The sequence below is a fragment of the Tiliqua scincoides genome, chromosome 1 (assembly GCF_035046505.1).
Source record: "Tiliqua scincoides isolate rTilSci1 chromosome 1, rTilSci1.hap2, whole genome shotgun sequence".
Classification (NCBI taxonomy): Eukaryota; Metazoa; Chordata; class Lepidosauria; order Squamata; family Scincidae; genus Tiliqua; species Tiliqua scincoides.
The window spans coordinates 310525388-310543188 of record NC_089821.1 but is presented as its reverse complement, the minus strand read 5'-3'; the positions used below and the strand labels follow the sequence as shown (position 1 = coordinate 310543188).

At 46.4% G+C, this 17801-nt stretch overlaps 1 protein-coding gene across 1 annotated transcript in view; it reads left to right on the top strand.

Annotated features, from left to right (window-relative positions):
* The window catches only part of ERO1A (endoplasmic reticulum oxidoreductase 1 alpha), a 31805-nt gene extending 18354 nt beyond the window's left edge, over positions 1-13451 (top strand). The window contains exons 8-16 of the mRNA XM_066611186.1: positions 841-887; positions 2547-2558; positions 4097-4123; positions 4780-4872; positions 7713-7959; positions 8988-9057; positions 9525-9611; positions 10900-11033; positions 12421-13451. Of these exons, the coding sequence (XP_066467283.1) occupies positions 841-887; positions 2547-2558; positions 4097-4123; positions 4780-4872; positions 7713-7959; positions 8988-9057; positions 9525-9611; positions 10900-11033; positions 12421-12481 (778 nt within the window). The 3' untranslated portion in view covers positions 12482-13451. The remainder of the gene's footprint in view (positions 1-840; positions 888-2546; positions 2559-4096; positions 4124-4779; positions 4873-7712; positions 7960-8987; positions 9058-9524; positions 9612-10899; positions 11034-12420) is intronic.
* The last annotated feature ends 4350 nt before the right edge of the window (positions 13452-17801 follow it).

The window sequence follows — 17801 nt, the reverse complement described above, 5'->3', positions numbered from 1 at the left end:
GATGCTTTAACTAAACAATTAGATGAACTTATAAGAAAAGATCAAGATAAAATATCGGAGACAGAAGAAAATCAGCATAACACAGAGACAACGTTAATGGAAATTCAAATGGATAGTGCAACTCGAGTGGTGAGGATACAAAATATACCAGAAGAGAAAGGAGAAATACGTCACAGCGGTTTGCCAGATTAATATTAGAAGGGATTGATACATCGATGGAGGAGATATTTAAAGAACTGGATCCAGTGAGAAGAGTGAGCACTTTTTATCTGAGAACACACGAATTACCAAGAGAAACTTATGTGAAATTCATCAGAACCTTTTACAGAGATAAATTACTGAAGGCCTCACAGGAAAAGGAATGGATAGCGAATGACAATAAAGTTAAAATTTTGAGATATGTTCCATGGAGAGTGAGGAAGAAGAGAAGGAGAAAATAATGAATGTGGTGGAAATGGACAGATTTTCAGAAACTTTGAATCACCAACAAAAACCAACACAAATTGAGCCTTTTAATGCTTGGTTGAAAATGAAGTTTTAGAAATATATGATAGGGTATTTAGATGATTGTATTATATATATAATATGATATGATATGACAGATGAATGATGAATGAAAAATGATATTAAGAGGTAAATGTAGAAGAGGAAATTGATTAAGATATGTAATGATTTATTAGTTTTAGCGATATATGATGATATATGATTTCCTGCACCCTCTTTTGTGTGTTATGCTTTTTGTTTTGATTTTTTTGTGTTGTGTGTTTGTTTATATTTGTTTTTGAAAAATATTTTAAAAATTTACAAGAAAAGAAGTAATTTTCCCCTTTTATCCTCTAGGCCTCATTCTGTAAAAAGGCCTTTAGATCCACTGGCTCCTGACAAAGGTAAGACTCTTCTTCCCGTTGACAGATGTGACATTCTGGGGGAATTTGGTCTCAACAGACAGTTACATAAGAACATAAGAACAGCCCCACTGGATCAGGCCATAGGCCCATCTAGTCCAGCTTCCTGTATCTCACAGCGGCCCACCAAATGCCCCAGGGAGCACACCAGATAACAAGAGACCTGCAAGGCCTCCTGGGAATTGTAGTTAAGAACATAAGAACAGCCCCACTGGATCAGGCCATAGGCCCATCTAGTCCAGCTTCCTGTATCTCACAGCGGCCCACCAAATGCCCCAGGGAGCACACCAGATAACAAGAGACCTGCAAGGATTCCTGGGAATTGTAGTTTAAGAACATAAGAACAGCCCCACTGGATCAGGCCATAGGCCCATCTAGGCCAGCTTCCTGTATCTCACAGCGGCCCACCAAATGCCCCAGGGAGCACACCAGATAACAAGAGACCTGCAAGGATTCCTGGGAATTGTAGTTTAAGAACATAAGAACAGCCCCACTGGATCAGGCCATAGGCCCATCTAGGCCAGCTTCCTGTATCTCACAGCGGCCCACCAAATGCCCCAGGGAGCACACCAGATAACAAGAGACCTCATTCTGGTGCCCTCGCTTGCATCTGACAAAGCCCATTTCTAAAATCAGGAGGTTGCGCATACACATCATGGCTTGTACCCCGTAATGGATTTTTCCTCCAGAAACTTGTCCAATCCCCTTTTAAAGGCATCTAGGCTAGACGCCAGCACCACATCTTGTGGCATAGGAAGCATAGTTACATAGGAAGCAGCCTCTTCTGCCATCTCCTGTCCATCTAGGTCAATTTTATCCACATGGACTGGCAGTGGCTCTCCAGATTTTCAGAGAAGGGTCTTTCCCAGCCCAAGCTGAGATGCTGCCAGAGATTGAACCTCAAACCTTCCACCTACAGAGCATGTGTTAGGCTTTGGCTTCCAGCTGTTGGGCATTGTTTGACTTATTTCAAAATGGCACCCATAGTGAATAGTGGCTGAAATTTGGGTTCTATACTGTACAAAATTAAGCATGTTTTTGTGTCTCTGTTTATATATTATGGTTCATGTTACTGAACTTGTAAAAACTGAAGTGTTTGAATTTGGGACAAAGAGTTGGAGGGGGAAGAGGGAAGGAAATGGAGCTGGATAAAGACATGACTGCCAGTCTTGGGCAGGGCTATGTGTGCGCTAAGATTTTGTGGGATCTCAGGGAAACGTCCATTTTGCAGGTCAGGGTGCAGAATTTGGCATCCTAAGTGTCTCTCCTTTCAATTTAGCAAAATAAGAGCCAAGTTTCTTGTCTTTATGACTGCGGAGAGGTGCTTGAAAAGTGTGGCAAAACCAGACTAAGTCATGCAAAAAATTCAGTTCAGCAAAAATAATAAGTTCAGCCAAAAAAAAAAAATACATTCAGCAAAAATAATAAAGAATTTAGGACATCTGTGTAGCATGTGCCAGTCCTTGGGGAAGAATGTGGATTGCATGTGTCCAGATGCTAAGTGCAGTCAGCCCTGGTCTTAGGAGGGCAATCAAATCACAAGCTGTGCTTAGGAGAACAACTGTTGCTTTTTGAAATCAGATTTGTGACCTGTAACTTTTCTCCCCCCCCCCCCTTTTCTTAATTTTACTTCTGCAGCAGGAGAAGATGAAGGTGAGTATATTTCTAAGCGGGACCTTTCGGCTCTTTTTTGCTCTAGTACCCAGAATGGTTCCAAAGGGGATGGGGAGGGGTCGCTTGCACATCATGGTGAAGCTCCCTGCAAAACTTAGTGCTTTGCACCCCGTCTAGCTGTGGCACTGAATGGAACCTTTTGTCTCTGACGGCCTCTGCACTCCTGCTTGGCAGTAACCCTCCAGGGCTTCAGACCCATCCATCTTGTGCTTCATGGAGAGAAAGTGCTCATCCAGCAAGGGTGCTGCACAGATGACGGATTAGTCAGTGGACTGTTCTCCTTTCTGCTTTTGAATGGAATAACCTGGCCCTAGACTCTTGGAAGGAAAATGATTTCAGTTGCTTCTTGAGTAACTAGATATTATGCATAAATATGGATAAGGAAGCAGATTACAGGCTTACAATCTAAACCACTAGATACATAAAGGAAGGGGAGTGGAGGGGAAAGAGGGAGGTCAGTTCTGTATTGCCAGGATGTCTTGCCACAGCTCTTCCCCACTGGGCCTCGTGCCCGCTTAAGGCTGATTAGTTTCCCTTGTTAAACTCACAAGTGTAGCAAGCAAAAGTCAGAGTCCAGTCCCAGTCCACAGATTCCAAGTAAGTCAGTCCAATCAGTTAGAGTTGCCAAATCAGAGTCCAGAGCCAATAAACTCTGGAGTCACAGTCCAAGGTCAGATTCCAGGTAGTCAGTCAAATCAGTCAGAGTATCCAAGTCAAAGTCCAACGTCATTAAGCCAAGTCACAGTCCACGGTCAGATTCTAAATTCAATAAGCCAAGTCAGTCTCCTCTCCAACCTGCACTCCTTCTACAACCCACACCCCCTTCCTGCCTCCTTATATCCCTGAGGGCCCTATTGCGTTCAAGTGGCTGCAGTGTGCAGCACACTCTGCTGGATGCCCAGTCCTTACCCTTAAAGGGGCCACTGCTGACACCACATCTACCTCCTCGCCAGATCTTCCGTGATTCCAATACACAGGATCAAATGTGAGGGTTGTTTTTTTTTCAATGGGCATTTCAGTTCAGTTGGGGCCAGGATGATCTTTCTTCTTTGAGTTTAGGCATAGAGAAAATAGCAGATGGGAAGTGGGGAAAGATAGCAACCTCCCATCAGCCCTTGTTCCCCAGCCAGCAACAGGGTCCACTTTGTGTCCCTCCTTTGGTCTGTACAGACCAGATAGCTGCCACATGGCAGCAACTCATTCTTCAAGTAATGGCTGGGGTGAGGATGCCATTCTTCTTTGAAGGAAGGGTGGTGCAGGTGGGGCCTGCTGATCCTTGATGTCAGGAATGAGACTAAGCAGGTGAAATAACGGGAGGGCATCTTGGAAGGCTGTGTAGTATTTGGTGCCTGTGCATCAGGGAAGGGTGAAGTAATTTCTTGGAGGGAGGTTCTGACCTCAGAGAATGCCCCCAAGTTCTCCACTGGCAGAAACGATAGCCAGCGCAACTAAGATAAATGGCAACCTGGTGTCACTGAAGAATCCTTGTGATTTTGTGTTTTGTTTTTTATCTCCAGGAAACATGTTTTACAGCTGGCTGCAAGGTAACTTTGGGTTTACAGCCTGTTCTGAGTAAACAGGGTTCACATTCTTTTCTGGATGGGGTTGCACTTCCTCTGAAGGATCAGATTTGTAATCTGAGGATGCCCCTGGAGGTGCAGGTAGAGGCTGTTCCAGGAGCGCTCCAGCTGTGGTCCTTCTTGAAGAAAGCAGATCGGCGATCCGTGCCTTAAGGTCCAATCCTATCCGACATTCCAGTGCTGATGCAGCTGTACCAGTGGGGCATGTGCTGCATCTGCGATGGGGGTGCAGTCACGGAGTCCTCCTCAAAATAAGGGAGTATTTGTTCCCTTACCTTGGAGCTGCAATGCTCTAAAAAGGCTGCATCGGCGTTAAAAAATTGGATAGGATTGGACCCACAGTCACTTCTCATTTGGACTACTGCCACACTTGGGGCTAACCTTGAACATTGCCTGAAAACTGCAACTGGGGCAGGATGCAGCAACTAGGATGCTACCTGCTAATTTGAGCACATTTCTTGGGGCAGGAAGATAGTCTTAAAAAGTGATGTCTGTTTTGTCTTGCTGCTTTGCTCTCGGTGCCATCTTGGCTGCCTTTTTGTCATCTTGGCTGCTTTTACTGTATGGTCATAATGGACTGGATTTTTGTCACTTTAACCTGATCTCAGTATTTCTCTTAGGCCTCTGTGTGGAGAAGAGGGCTTTCTATAAGCTAATTTCTGGCCTTCATGCAAGCATCAACATCCATCTCAGCGCCAGGTACCTTTTGCAAGGTTAGTACTTCTTTCTCTTTAAGACCAAGTGGAAAAATCTTCAAAAGTAGTTGCAGGATCCAATGTGGCCTCTACCAGACAACCTCCTTAATGCAGTGATTTTTAATATTTTTCTTCTCATGGCACACTGATCTCTATGGCCTTTGTCTCTTGTGATCACTTCCGACTTTCAGGAGACTCTCCAAGGTTCTATGGCTGTTTTGAGGGCAACAGTCTGTAGTAACAAATTGTCAGTTGGAAACTGTTACCGCAGACCATTTCCCTAAAAACAGAGCCACAGAACCAGTGAGTGTTTTTCAGCTATTTTCAGCTGCTTTGCTCTAAACTCCCACGGCACATCTGCGGACCTTTCACTGTACACCAATGTGCCTCGGCACACTGGTTGAACATCTCTGCCTTAATGGTTCACTCCAGAGATACGTTACCAAGAGATGAAGTGATTTCTACTTTCTCCTCCTCCTCTTCCTTATTGGCCACTTAGCAACTTGCAAAGTTGCCCTCCGCAGCCAGACCAATTAGACAGCAGTTCTTCTGCCTCTCAGCTCTCTCCGAGCCATGCTGCCTGAGGTGAGAGACTAGAGAAGCCAGAGAAAGTAGAGAAGCCAGGGACTGAACCCAAAATGCCCAGAACTCTTCATACCCGGGGCTACCTCGGAAGACCACTTGGAAACTTCAATGAGTATGCAGTGTGACTCCTAGATTACTAATGGCTCAATCCTATCCAACTTTCTAGTGCCAATGCAGCCACAATGCAACTCTGCGGTAAGGGAACAAACGTAAGGGAACAAACACAGACTACCCCCCACTGCCACAGCATTCAGCACATGCCCGGTTGGCATGGCTGCAGTGGCACTGGAAAGTTGGATAGGATTGGGTCCTAAATGGTAGTGGCTATAGGAACATGTCTTGCTAGTACTCTTACAGCTGGCAAGAGTTGCCTTTCCGTTGCTGGGCTCAGTTCCGAGTGCTTGCTGCACCCTATAAAGCCCTACATGGGGCTACCTGCAGGCCTGCCCTTTTATCACACAAACCTGCCCAGAGCCTACGTTCCTCAACAGTGACCCTTCTCTGAGTCCCCCGCCATCCAAAGTTAAGTGGGTGGTGATGGGGTGGGGGAGTGTCTTGGGTCATGGAGCCCTGTGCCTGGAAGTTCCTCCTCCTAGAAGCTCATTTGGCCCCAGTCGTAATAGCCTTTTGTTGCTAGGCAAGGACATCCTTGTGGGTCAGGCCTTCCAGCTTGTCTTGAGGCAGGTTTTACTCATTGCTGTACATCTAGAAGGCCCTGGAAGGCTCAAGAACCTGTATTTTAGCAACCTAGTTGAGTTAGCAGTTGGCCGTTACCCCTGCTAACTGGGTAAGAGGCACTTTTTCAAGGGGAGTGCTCCTCTTTTTAACAGGGAGAAACTGGCCCTCCTCACCCCAGCAGTGTCTTTTCTAGTGTCTGCCTGCTGGTGTTCTTTGGCATCTTTTCAGATCGTGAGCTCTTTTGGGACAGGGAGCCATCAGCTGTTTGATTTTTCTCTGTAAAACACTTTGTGAACTTTTTTGTTGAAAAGCGGTATATAAATATTGTTAATAATAATAATAATTATTATTATTATTATTATAATAATTATAATAAGCTCTGCCGGATTTTATCAACTGGTGGTGGCTACTGCTTCGATCAGTTACTGTTTTTGTGGTTGATTGTACGCGTATGTACCTTGTTTGTACCTTTGACTACAAATCACACAGTGCTGCCTGCTGGGAGCAAGTGGTGCCCAACTGGAGCTGTGCAGGGGCAACTCTGGAGCACTCAACAATGCATCACCATCACTGAGGCCCAGAGTGGTGTGATGGGAACTGCGCAGGGCTCCGATTCCAGCTGTGTGGCTGTACAGCATAGAGGGGAGGCGGATGCCTTCCTGAGAACTTTATGTGGCAGAGCAGCTTCTAAATCCACTGAATAAATTAATAAGCCTCCTCCTGGCCTATAATTTTTGGACCGAAAGATGAGGTCCAGATGGGAACTGCAACTGATCCTGTGTGCATAACTTCCATCCTGGCTTAAACTCTTGGTTGTATCAAGAGTTTGACAGAATGCTAGAAACTGACTTCTTTACATATTGTATATGAGATATTTCTTAGTCCACTGCAATTAATTTTGAATTGGAAGCCACCTTGGATGCTTCTAAATTGATAGCGTATTCTAAGCTGGAGTTAGAACAGACAAAAGAAAATATTTCTTTACTCAGCGTGTGGTTGGTCTGTGGAACTCCTTGCCACAGGATGTGGTGATGGCGTCTGGCCTGGATGCCTTTAAAAGGGGATTGGACAAGTTTCTGGAGGAAAAATCCATTACTGGTTACAGGCCATGATGTACAACCTCCTGATTTTAGAAATGGGCTATGTCAGATGCAAGGGAGGGCACCAGGATGCAGTTCTCTTGTTATCTGGTGTGCTCCCTGGGGCATTTGGTGGGCCGCTGTGAGATACAGGAAGCTGGACTAGATGGGCCTATGGCCTGATCCAGTGGGGCTGTTCTTATGTTCTTAACTACAATTCCCAGGAGGCCTTGCAGGTCTCTTGTTATCTGGTGTGCTCCCTGGGGCATTTGGTGGGCCGCTGTGAGATACAGGAAGCTGGACTAGATGGGCCTGTGGCCTGATCCAGTGGGGCTCTTCTTATGTTCTTATGATAAGGATGATTTCAATATTTACCCTTTCTTTCAGCTGAGCATTTTCTGAGTGGCTTGAAATCTACATTGCATATAAATAAATGGTTGTCACTCAAGTCTTGCAGCCAGGGTCCCCAAATACTGAAGGCTAACCTTGATACACAATTCCTCTTTTGTTTGAAAGATACCTGGTCAGACAACCAATGGGGGAGCAATGTCACCGAGTTCCAGCAGCGGTTTGATGAAGAACTGACTCTAGGCGAGGGCCCTAGAAGGCTCAAGAACCTGTATTTTATCTACCTGATTGAGTTGCGGGCCCTGTCCAAAGTCCTGCCTTTCTTTGAGCGCCCCGATTTCCAGTTATTCACAGGGGACACAAGCCGAGATGGAGAAACCAAGAGCCTCCTCCTAGAGATTCTCCATTTAACCAGGTAAGTGATGTGAGAGGGCAGGTGGCAGCAGGGAGACAATGCCAGTGCTGGAAAGCTGTCTGTATAATGCTATTTGCAAGTTACAAAATTCAGTTTTCTTGGTGCAGAACAGTGTAGCTGGGGGTCAAGATTTGAAATACATTAAAATAACTTTTAGAAGTGTGCAGCCCATGCTTGTTTTCAGCGGATGGAAGGTGCAACTCAAAATCAGTGTGAGGATCAAAGAACGAAGTAAGACTATCGAAGGCAGCAACCAATGAGATATTAATGAGATTCAGTATACCAAAGAACAAGAGAGAGGTTGGAAAACAAAGGTCAACACCTCGTAAGAATCATGTTGGCATCCTTCAGTCTTGGAAGACTATGCTATCGCGCTCTGAATGGTGGTTCTGGAACAGAGTGTCCTCTCCAGTGCACGAAGCCTGGGTAAAGTAGATATGGAGGATAGACTGTTACCCATGCAGCAAATCCCCCCTCTCCACATCGCTGAAATGGTCCAATGGAAAGGCAGAAGCCAATACGGTTGGTTCCAGCAGCATCGCAGGAGTTGCCAGAACGTGACTGTGTTCAGCCATGAACTGCCTCAGGGACTCCGGATTTTGCCTTGAGGTTGACTCCTGAAGCCTTTTCCATAACTGGATGTAGCCACAAGGCAGTGGAGGTTTGGGTTCAGAGTTTTCCTTCTCTCAGATGAGCTGCCTTCCCAAGCTGATGAGTCCCATCTACCCGGTGGCTGTTTAGTCGCCTCTTACAACAAGTACAGCCAAACTGAGGGCCTATTCTTATCCCTAGCCCCCAGGAGAAATATTATCGATAATAAGAATATTATCAAAATTAGTCCTTAAAATGACAATACTGAAAGCCTTGGCTTCTGATGACCTCTAGGTTAGATAAAGCTCAGCCTCTTTAGCAGACTATCCCACGATTGCACATTAATTCAGCTGTTGTTTTTAAGGGATGAGTTATGGATGTAATAGGCATTCCAGTCAAGGGTTCCTATTAACTTACCTTTTTGTCTTCCATTTCAGGTCTTTCCCTCTGCACTTTGATGAAAATTCTTTTTTTGCTGGAAACCAAAAAGAAGCTGCCAAGTTGAAGGTAAATAGTTCTGTCTGTTCTGCACCAAGCTACTTTCCAGTGCACCAGAAGTGTTTTTTGTCCCACGTAACAATATATGGACTGTGTTTTACTGGGTCTGTGGCAATGATGCTTCCTGCTTGAATTGACTGAGCTGATATGAGATTAGAAAATGTCCACAAATATTCCAGCTTCTCAGGAAATAAAGTTGTTGGCTACAAAATGTTAACAGTCCCACTTCTGTGAGGAAAGAATGGTTCTCAGATTGGCTGGAATTAAAACCTCAAAAGGCACTATGAAGAAAGATGTTTTGTGGCAGTAGAAAGACGTCAAGGAAAAGGTTCCTGAAAGTTGAGTGCTGAGCTTTAAGATATTGACTGACCTAATTGGTATTTGGGGATGCTGCAGGCTTGTAGCAGTTGCAAACAAGAGAAACCAGCAGATCTCTTTGGAAACATATTTTCTTCTTTTGTACATTTTTTCCCCAGGAAGAATTTAGGCTCCATTTTAAGAACATTTCGAGGATTATGGACTGTGTGGGATGCTTTAAATGTCGCCTTTGGGGAAAGCTTCAAGTAAGTAAACCCAGCCCAGGTTTCCTTCCCTCCCCCCCCACCCCAGATTCCCAAAGATTTTGACTGGTTTCGTTTGGGACATTACTAGTTGCAGGGTCAGGCCTGGTTAGTACTTGGATGGGAGACCGCCTGGAAATACCAGGTGCTGTAGGCTTATACCATAGTCTTTGGAGACTGAAGGTTGCCAACCATTTACTAGTTTTAGAATTCTCAGTCAAAACACGGTTTAATGCTGTTGGGAAAGTAAACTTGCATTTGATTAGCAAATGATTGGCTGGGTGACTTGTCCCAGGCCTGCTCAAGATTTGTGGTTGCCTGACGTGGAGAACCCCAGTGGAGTGTCCATGCTCTAGTGCAGAGGCGCCTGATTAATACAGGAGCAGCACACTGGGATGTTCTCTGGCACCACTCTATTGAAATACCCTGCTCTGTGCAGTTCCCTTTCATTTCAGTGCCAGGGTACTTTTTCCGTCTATTGCCCTTAATGATGTCCCAAATCGTGAAAGTGGCCACCTGGAACTGGTCACAGTGAGACCAGCAAAGGAGTCTGTAAGACACCAGTGTTATGCTAGGTGGCTTTCCCTGGCTGGAAGATGTCTTCCCTAGGCATCTCTGCCATGTGACAGGGTCACTTCTAGCCAGGTAGTGCTTCCCAAATTGGGAAATGGGCCAGCATGCTTCCTTGCCCACCACACTGGGTGCCACAGGACACAGGCACTTAGAACTTTAGTATACAAATGTTTATATGTTGCCTTTGAATAAAAAGTTCACCTAGCAGCCTAAGGGAAAAATAAATGGGGAAAAAATGGTTCCATGTCTTTGAAGGGAGTTGCAGTCGATAACAAAAAGACACAAAATAAACAACCCCTGGAAGGTATGCTGTGCTGGGTGCAGTTGTCAAACAGAGCAGATCCACCAGTTAAAACAGGGGTGGACAAACAGGTTGGCTCAAGGGCCTTTTTGATTTGAGAGTGACCTGGAAGCTGTACCCAAGAGGGCCCCTGTGCATGTATTTTTTGGTGGCTATCACTCCATTTTTAGAAGAGTTAAATTAAGCGCATTTACACTTCTTCCCCTCCCTCTCTCTAAAGTAGGCAATCCATAGCTGGTAGAGCCCCTGCTTTGCATGCAAAAGGTCTCAGGTTCAGTTCCCGGCAGCAGCTCCAGGTACGGAGGAAAAAGGCCTTTGTGAGAATCCTGCAGAGCTGCTGCCAGCCCATGACTTAGATGGCCAAGGGCATCACCTGGAAGGTGGACTTGGCTCACATCTTATTTCTGTTGCACCCAGACTCAGGGCTTGGGAACCGCGCTGAAGATCCTGTTTTCTGAAAGTCTCATAGAAAATATGTCTGAAAAGGACCCCTTGTCCAGATTCCACCTAACAAGACAGGAAATTGTGTCACTCTTCAACGCTTTTGGAAGGTGAGCTTGAGGTTTTGTGCATGGACATGTTCTCCCATTTCAGTCTTCAGATAACATTTTCCCCTTTCCATATCGTTCTTTCCATCTTGTCTCGGTCCAGATGATTGCACCAAACCGTCATAGTTTAGATCCTGAACCCTGGTGTAGAGCTGCTGCTGTTTACACTCGTCTTCTCTCTCAACTTCATAACTTTAGTCCAATTTTTGGGGGGAAAGCAGCCCCAGAGGGCAAAACGGAAGATGTCACAATAGTTTAGCTAGTCAGATATCAGACCAAACTATAGCAACTAGTGTGTAAACCACAGTAGTGAAATGGAATCTGTTCAGAGGAAATGTTCTAGATATTTATATGCCACTTTTCTCTCCCCCCAAAGGGACTCAGATCTGCTCATAGTCACTTTGAAAGAGTAAGAAATATCATCACTCTGAATTCCAGTTCCTGTGGGGTAGATAATGGGAAGTACTCTTTCTTTCCTGCCCTGGCTTGTGGGCGGACCCAAAGAACCTGGCCAGCTGTTGCTGGAAACTGGATAGACTTGATAACAACAGTATTTATATACCGCTTTTCAACAAAAAGTTCACAAAGCGGTTTACAGAGAAAATCAAATATCTAATGGCTCCCTGTCCCAAAAGGACTCACAGTCTAAAAAGAAGCAACACCAGCAGACAGCCACTAGAAAAGACACTGCTGGGGTGAGGTGGGCCAGTTACTCTCCCCCTGCTAAATAAAAGAGGAGCACCCACTTGAAAAGAGGAGCACCCACCGTACGGCTCCATTTTGCTCCCCCCACTGGGAAGGGAGGGGCCACTTGCCCACCCCGCTGAGCCTCCCTGCCAAACTGAGCACTCCGCCCCCCCTTCAGCTACACCACTGAACACAGGTTCCCTGGACCCACGTTGAGCCAGACTTGGCCCAACCTGAACCCTGCGAAGGTGACTGGAGCTGTTGTCTGGTCACCTCTGGAGGGTTTTCTGAAACCGGCTGAGGCTGCAGGTGTTGCAATGCCTGTGGCCATTGTGAACTCTAGAATGGCCTCTTAGAGCAAAAAGCACATTTCTTGTGATGTTTTTACCCTTATAAGCCATTCAGAAACCCATAGAAGCCCCTGGATGGCTCCAGTGCTTGGTTGTCTTCGGAGGGTTTAAAGGTGCTAAAACTGCAGATTTTGTTATTCATGGTTTTCGATATTTGTATGGGGTCCGAGAATGGATCCCTCATGGATACTGAGGTGCCACCTGTAATTCATCCAAGTTTTTCCCACTCCAGTACATACATTCTGCAGGTTTTGTGTGCCTCTCCTGAACGCCTGGTATAACAATCCTTAAGCCCGAAAACCACCCATAAGCCTGATGGGTTCCCCATTTATTTCTCTTCTCTTCCAATGCAGAATCTCGACAAGTGTAAGAGAGCTGGAGAACTTCAAGAATCTCTTACAGACTGTCCAGTGAACTGTGTTTTCCTGTCAGGACTGCTGGCATCCTTGCTCTGCAGAGGGAGTGCGCAGAACAGTTTCTGCTGATCTTACTGAAATGTCTGCCCCCAGTCTTGGAGGGAGGGGTAAATCCAGCCTGAGATTATAGCACAGACCACCATGAAGACTCTTCTGCTTTCCGGCCTACAGACCAAGCATGTGGCAGCTGAAACTCATCCTCCAGGGCAGGGTTGGACTGACTTCTGTCTTCTACCTCTTCTGATTATTTTTGCTTTGTTTTTATGAGAATCCCTCTGGTCTATTAATGTGTGTTAACTTAACAAATCAGGAGTGCATGCCCAGAAACTTTTCACAGTGAAGGCAAACCCAAATCTTGGTTGAATGATCCTGAGTCTGCACTTTTGCTCAAATTAAGAAGTGCCTTGCTGGGTCAGACCCCAGTCCATCTGCAAGAATCCAAGGAACCAGCAGAGCAATGGCAACTGATCTGTTCTCCACTGGTGGCCTACAGCCAGCCTACTCTCTACCCACCTCTGTTCTAAGGGGTGCAGTGAATGTGCCATTTCTGGGCCCTTGTTGGATGCCCTTTCATGACCTCTTTTTTCCCATCAGGGGGAAGGTCCAGCAGTTGCTTCCCCCTCCCCACTTTTTAAAAACCAAATGTTGGAAACCCAAGCAAAGTATCCCCATCAAGAGAAAGAAGGCCCAGGGGCACAACTTGGTTCCAACCCTATTTCCACAGCTTCAGCCTCAAAACTCCTGGATACTTTGGAGTCATGGATTATTTTCTGGCACCAAGATCTCCTTTTCCTATAGTGGTTGTTCTCCTAACAAGCACACCCACCCCTGCTTTCTAAGGGTCACTGGATCTGTCATGCCCTTGTCTTAACTGTGATTGATTGTAAAGGGCAGCTGCATTGCCTTGGGTCCATTATGGACAGAAAGGCAGTATATAAGTGTTAAGATAAAATAAAATCCTATGTTCATTCTTCGCAGCTCTTCTTGTCTGATGTGCAAATTTGAACCATCGCGATAACAGCCTCCACCCTCAGTGTAGTTGACCCAGTTTAGCTCTAAGCAGGGTCTTCCTTAAGCTGGATCTGCAAGTCTACTTCACCCGCTAAGAAAGGGGCCTGGTTCATGGTCTGTGCCAAATAACCCTTGACCCTTATATTTGGTCTGTGCCAAATAACCCAAATAACCCTTAATTAGTCAGTAGAGGTAGTGGTGCAAGAAAGAAGAGAGACAGAAGCATCTGATTGCATCCCTGTAGTCTCCTAAGTCATTTCTGCCCAACTCTGCATATATATAACAGGGATCAAATATGTACACCTGTTGGCCAGGTAGAAATAGGTTAACACACATGCCTCCATTTTGCTCCCCATGCAGAATGGCTCTGAGGGAGAGGGGCTGCTTGCATGTAGCAGTGAGGCTCCCTGGAAAACTTAGTGCTTTGCACCCCCTCTAGCTGAGCCACTGCCTATTGCTGTTTAGTACTCTATAAAAGGGCTTGATGTTGTAACATCAGTCTGTCACGTTTAACGCAACCCTGTAAGGAGTTTCATCATCCTTTATCTCCCTGCTGGCTCAGGCAGGCAGACACTTTGAGTCTGTCTCTTGAACTTTTTTTCCAAGCCCAAACAGCCAGTAATATTGCTACTGCTAACTCTATAGCTACAAGTATTTGGTGTGAGTGTGGGCATATCTATGGCCTCAATCACAAATGGTACAACACATGCAGAAGATCTTGTCTGATCTTGGAAGCTAAGCAAGGTCAGGCCTGGTTAGTACTTGGATGGGAGACCGCTTGGGAATACCAGGTGTTGTAGGCTTATACCAGTCTTTCGAGACTGAAGGTTGCCAACCATGCAGAAGATTCTACACCACTCGCTGATGTCTCCAGTGATGGGGCTCTTAGGTTACAGGGAAAGATCTTGGCAAGCTGGCAGTCTGCGTAGGCCACACTGAGCTAGTTGAACTCACACCACTCAAAATGGCATAAAGAAGCTTCATCTCATCCCCCAATTGCAGGTCTCCTCCATGGCTCAGCTCTCTCCCTCCTGTTGGTGTCTCACTACTGCTAGAAACAGGAAGGAGAAAGCATCACAGGGTTCAGGCTCTTATGCATTCATATGGTCACTTTACAACACTGAGTTGCTCAGGGTCACTTTGCACATGGGTAACCTGTGGCCTTAGTGAGCAAGCTATACCTGTTGTACCACTTTACTATCATTAAAAAGGGGAAAGGGGGGGACCCGGGAAACTATAGGCCGGTCAGCCTAACATCCATACCGGGTAAGATGGTGGAATGCCTCATCAAAGATAGGATCTCAAAACACATAGACGTACAGGCCTTGCTGAGGGAGAGTCAGCATGGCTTCTGTAAGGGTAAGTCTTGCCTCACGAACCTTATAGAATTCTTTGAAAAGGTCAACAGGCATGTGGATGCGGGAGAACCCGTGGACATTATATATCTGGACTTTCAGAAGGCGTTTGACACGGTCCCTCACCAAAGGCTACTGAATAAACTCCACAGTGAGGGAATTAGAGGACAGGTCCTCTCGTGGATTGAGAACTGGTTGGAGGCCAGGAAGCAGAGAGTGGGTGTCAATGGGCAATTTTCACAATGGAGAGAGGTGAAAAGCGGTGTGCCCCAAGGATCTGTCCTGGGACCGGTGCTTTTCAACCTCTTCATAAATGACCTGGAGACAGGGTTGAGCAGTGAGGTGGCTAAGTTTGCAGGCGACACCAAACTTTTCCAATGGTGAAGACCAGAAGTGATTGTGAGGAGCTCCAGAAGGATCTCTCCAGACTGGCAGAATGGGCAGCAAAATGGCAGATGCGCTTCAATGTCAGTAAGTGTAAAGTCATGCACATTGGGGCAAAAAATCAAAACTTTAGATATAGGCTGATGGGTTCTGAGCTGTCTATGACAGATCAGGAGAGAGATCTTGGGGTGGTGGTGGACAGGTCGATGAAAGTGTCGACCCAATGTGTGGCGGCAGTGAAGAAGGCCAATTCTATGCTTGGGATCATTAGGAAGGGTATTGAGAACAAAACAGCTAATATTATAATGCCGTTGTACAAATCTATGGTAAGGCCAAACCTGGAGTATTGTGTCCAGTTCTGGTTGCCGCATCTCAAAAAAGACATAGTGGAAACGGAAAAGGTGCAAAAGAGAGCGACTAAGATGATTACGGGGCTGGGGCACCTTCCTTATGAGGAAAGGCTACGGCGTTTGGGCCTCTTCAGCCTAGAAAAGAGGTGCCTGAGGGGGGACATGATTGAGACATACAAAATTATGCAGGGCATGGACAGAGTGGATAGAGATGCTCTTTACACTCTCACATAACACCAGAACCAGGGGACATCCACTAAAATTGAGTGTTGGGAGAGTTAGAACAGACAAAAGAAAATATTTCTTTACTCAGCGTGTGGTTGGTCTGTGGAACTCCTTGCCACAGCATGTGGTGATGGCATCTGGCCTGGATGCCTTTAAAAGGGGATTGGACAAGTTTCTGGAGGAAAAATCCATTACGGGGTACAAGCCATGATGTGTATGCGCAACCTCCTGATTTTAGAAATGGGTTGTGTCAGAATGCCAGATGCAAGGGAGGGCACCAGGATGAGGTCTCTTGTTATCTGGTGTGCTCCCTGGGGCATTTGGTGGGCCGCTGTGAGATACAGGAAGCTGGACTAGATGGGCCTGTGGCCTGATCCAGTGGGGCTGTTCTTCTGTTCTTAACTACAATTCCCAGGAGGCCTTGCAGGTCTCTTGTTATCTGGTGTGCTCCCTGGGGCATTTGGTGGGCCGCTGTGAGATACAGGAAGCTGGACTAGATGGGCCTATGGCCTGATCCAGTGGGGCTGCTCTTATGTTCTTATGCTCCCTGGGGCATTTGGTGGGCTGCTGTGAGATACAGGAAGCTGGACTAGATGGGCCTTTGGCCTGATCCAGTGGGGCTGTTCTTAACTACAATTCCCAGCAGGCCTTGCAGGTCTCTTGTTATCTGGTATGCTCCCTGGGGCATTTGGTGGGCCGCTGTGAGATATAGGAAGTTGGACTAGATGGGCCTATGGCCTGATCCAGTGGGGCTGTTCTTATGCACTGCTTCACAGCCTGACAATCCCCCTGAAAATGGAAAATTAGAACCACTAGTGCTTGCAGTGGGCATGCACCTATTCACAGGGTAAGCTATGGGTTTGTTGAAAGGACTGGAGAGACTCCTATGCCCTTTAAGAATCAAGAAGCCCTGCTGGCAAAGGCCCACATGTTCCAGCTTCAAGTTTCATGCTTTCCAGTGGCCAAGGAGATGCCTCCTGACTGCTCCAAAAAGAGCTCTCTCCTGTTGCTGTGGTGCCACCCCTGCCCCATTCAAAGAAACACTGCTTCTAGGCATTGGGGACCCATTTAATCACTGCCTTGGCTGATGACCCATGTTCCTCCATGAAATTGCCCCAGCACATTTTAAACTCTGTTAAAGCAGTGGCCCTCTCCCCCTCTTGCAGCAGCAAATTCCATAAGTTAGGCAAGTGTAAGGGAAAATTGGGATCAATTCTACTAATGTGCCTCTGAGGAGAAGGCATGCCTTCTTTGCAAAGAAAAGCTGGAATCCTGGCAAGTGCCTTAACATGACAAGATCGGCTGTGTGATGGGCAAGGGAAAAGACATGAAATGGGGCATGTACTCTAGAATGAACCTTCCTGGAATGCTGCTTATTCACTATAGTTATTGAGAAATTTCACAAGAGCAACGGCTCCATGCTGGCAAATTGTGACTCATGCAGGGGAAAGGAAAGAGAAGAAAGCCATTCAGTTCCATTTACTGCTGCAGGCATTTGGGGTTAGATATCTCAGTGCACGTACAGAGTGTTTGTGCCAGCAAATGTTGCCTTGCCTACAGAGGCACAGATTCTGGGACAGAGGTCAGTGCCCCACTGCTGGCAACAGCCATATTGGGGGGGGGGGGTAACAGTTAAAAATGGACACGGTGGAGACAGCTTCGCCTGTGCTCTTGCGTGGTCTGTGCACCAACACAGCAGCTGGGAGAGCAACACACAGGGACAGGACTCTTGATCCAAACTCAGCACTGCAACCAAGCTATAGACCAGAACTGTCTAGCTGAACTAGCCATGAACTCCTAGGGTGGCCTCAGGCAAGCCCACTCCTTTGCCAAGTGGAGAGAGTCATGCTTGCAACTACTGTCAGACAAATGTGCTTACCATACCTTCCTTGGAAAAGGCTACAACTTACCCCAAATGCACTCTATGGCTCAACAATAGTTATCTTGGCCATGTGTTTGGACCACATGGGCTGCTGACCCCATGATATGAATC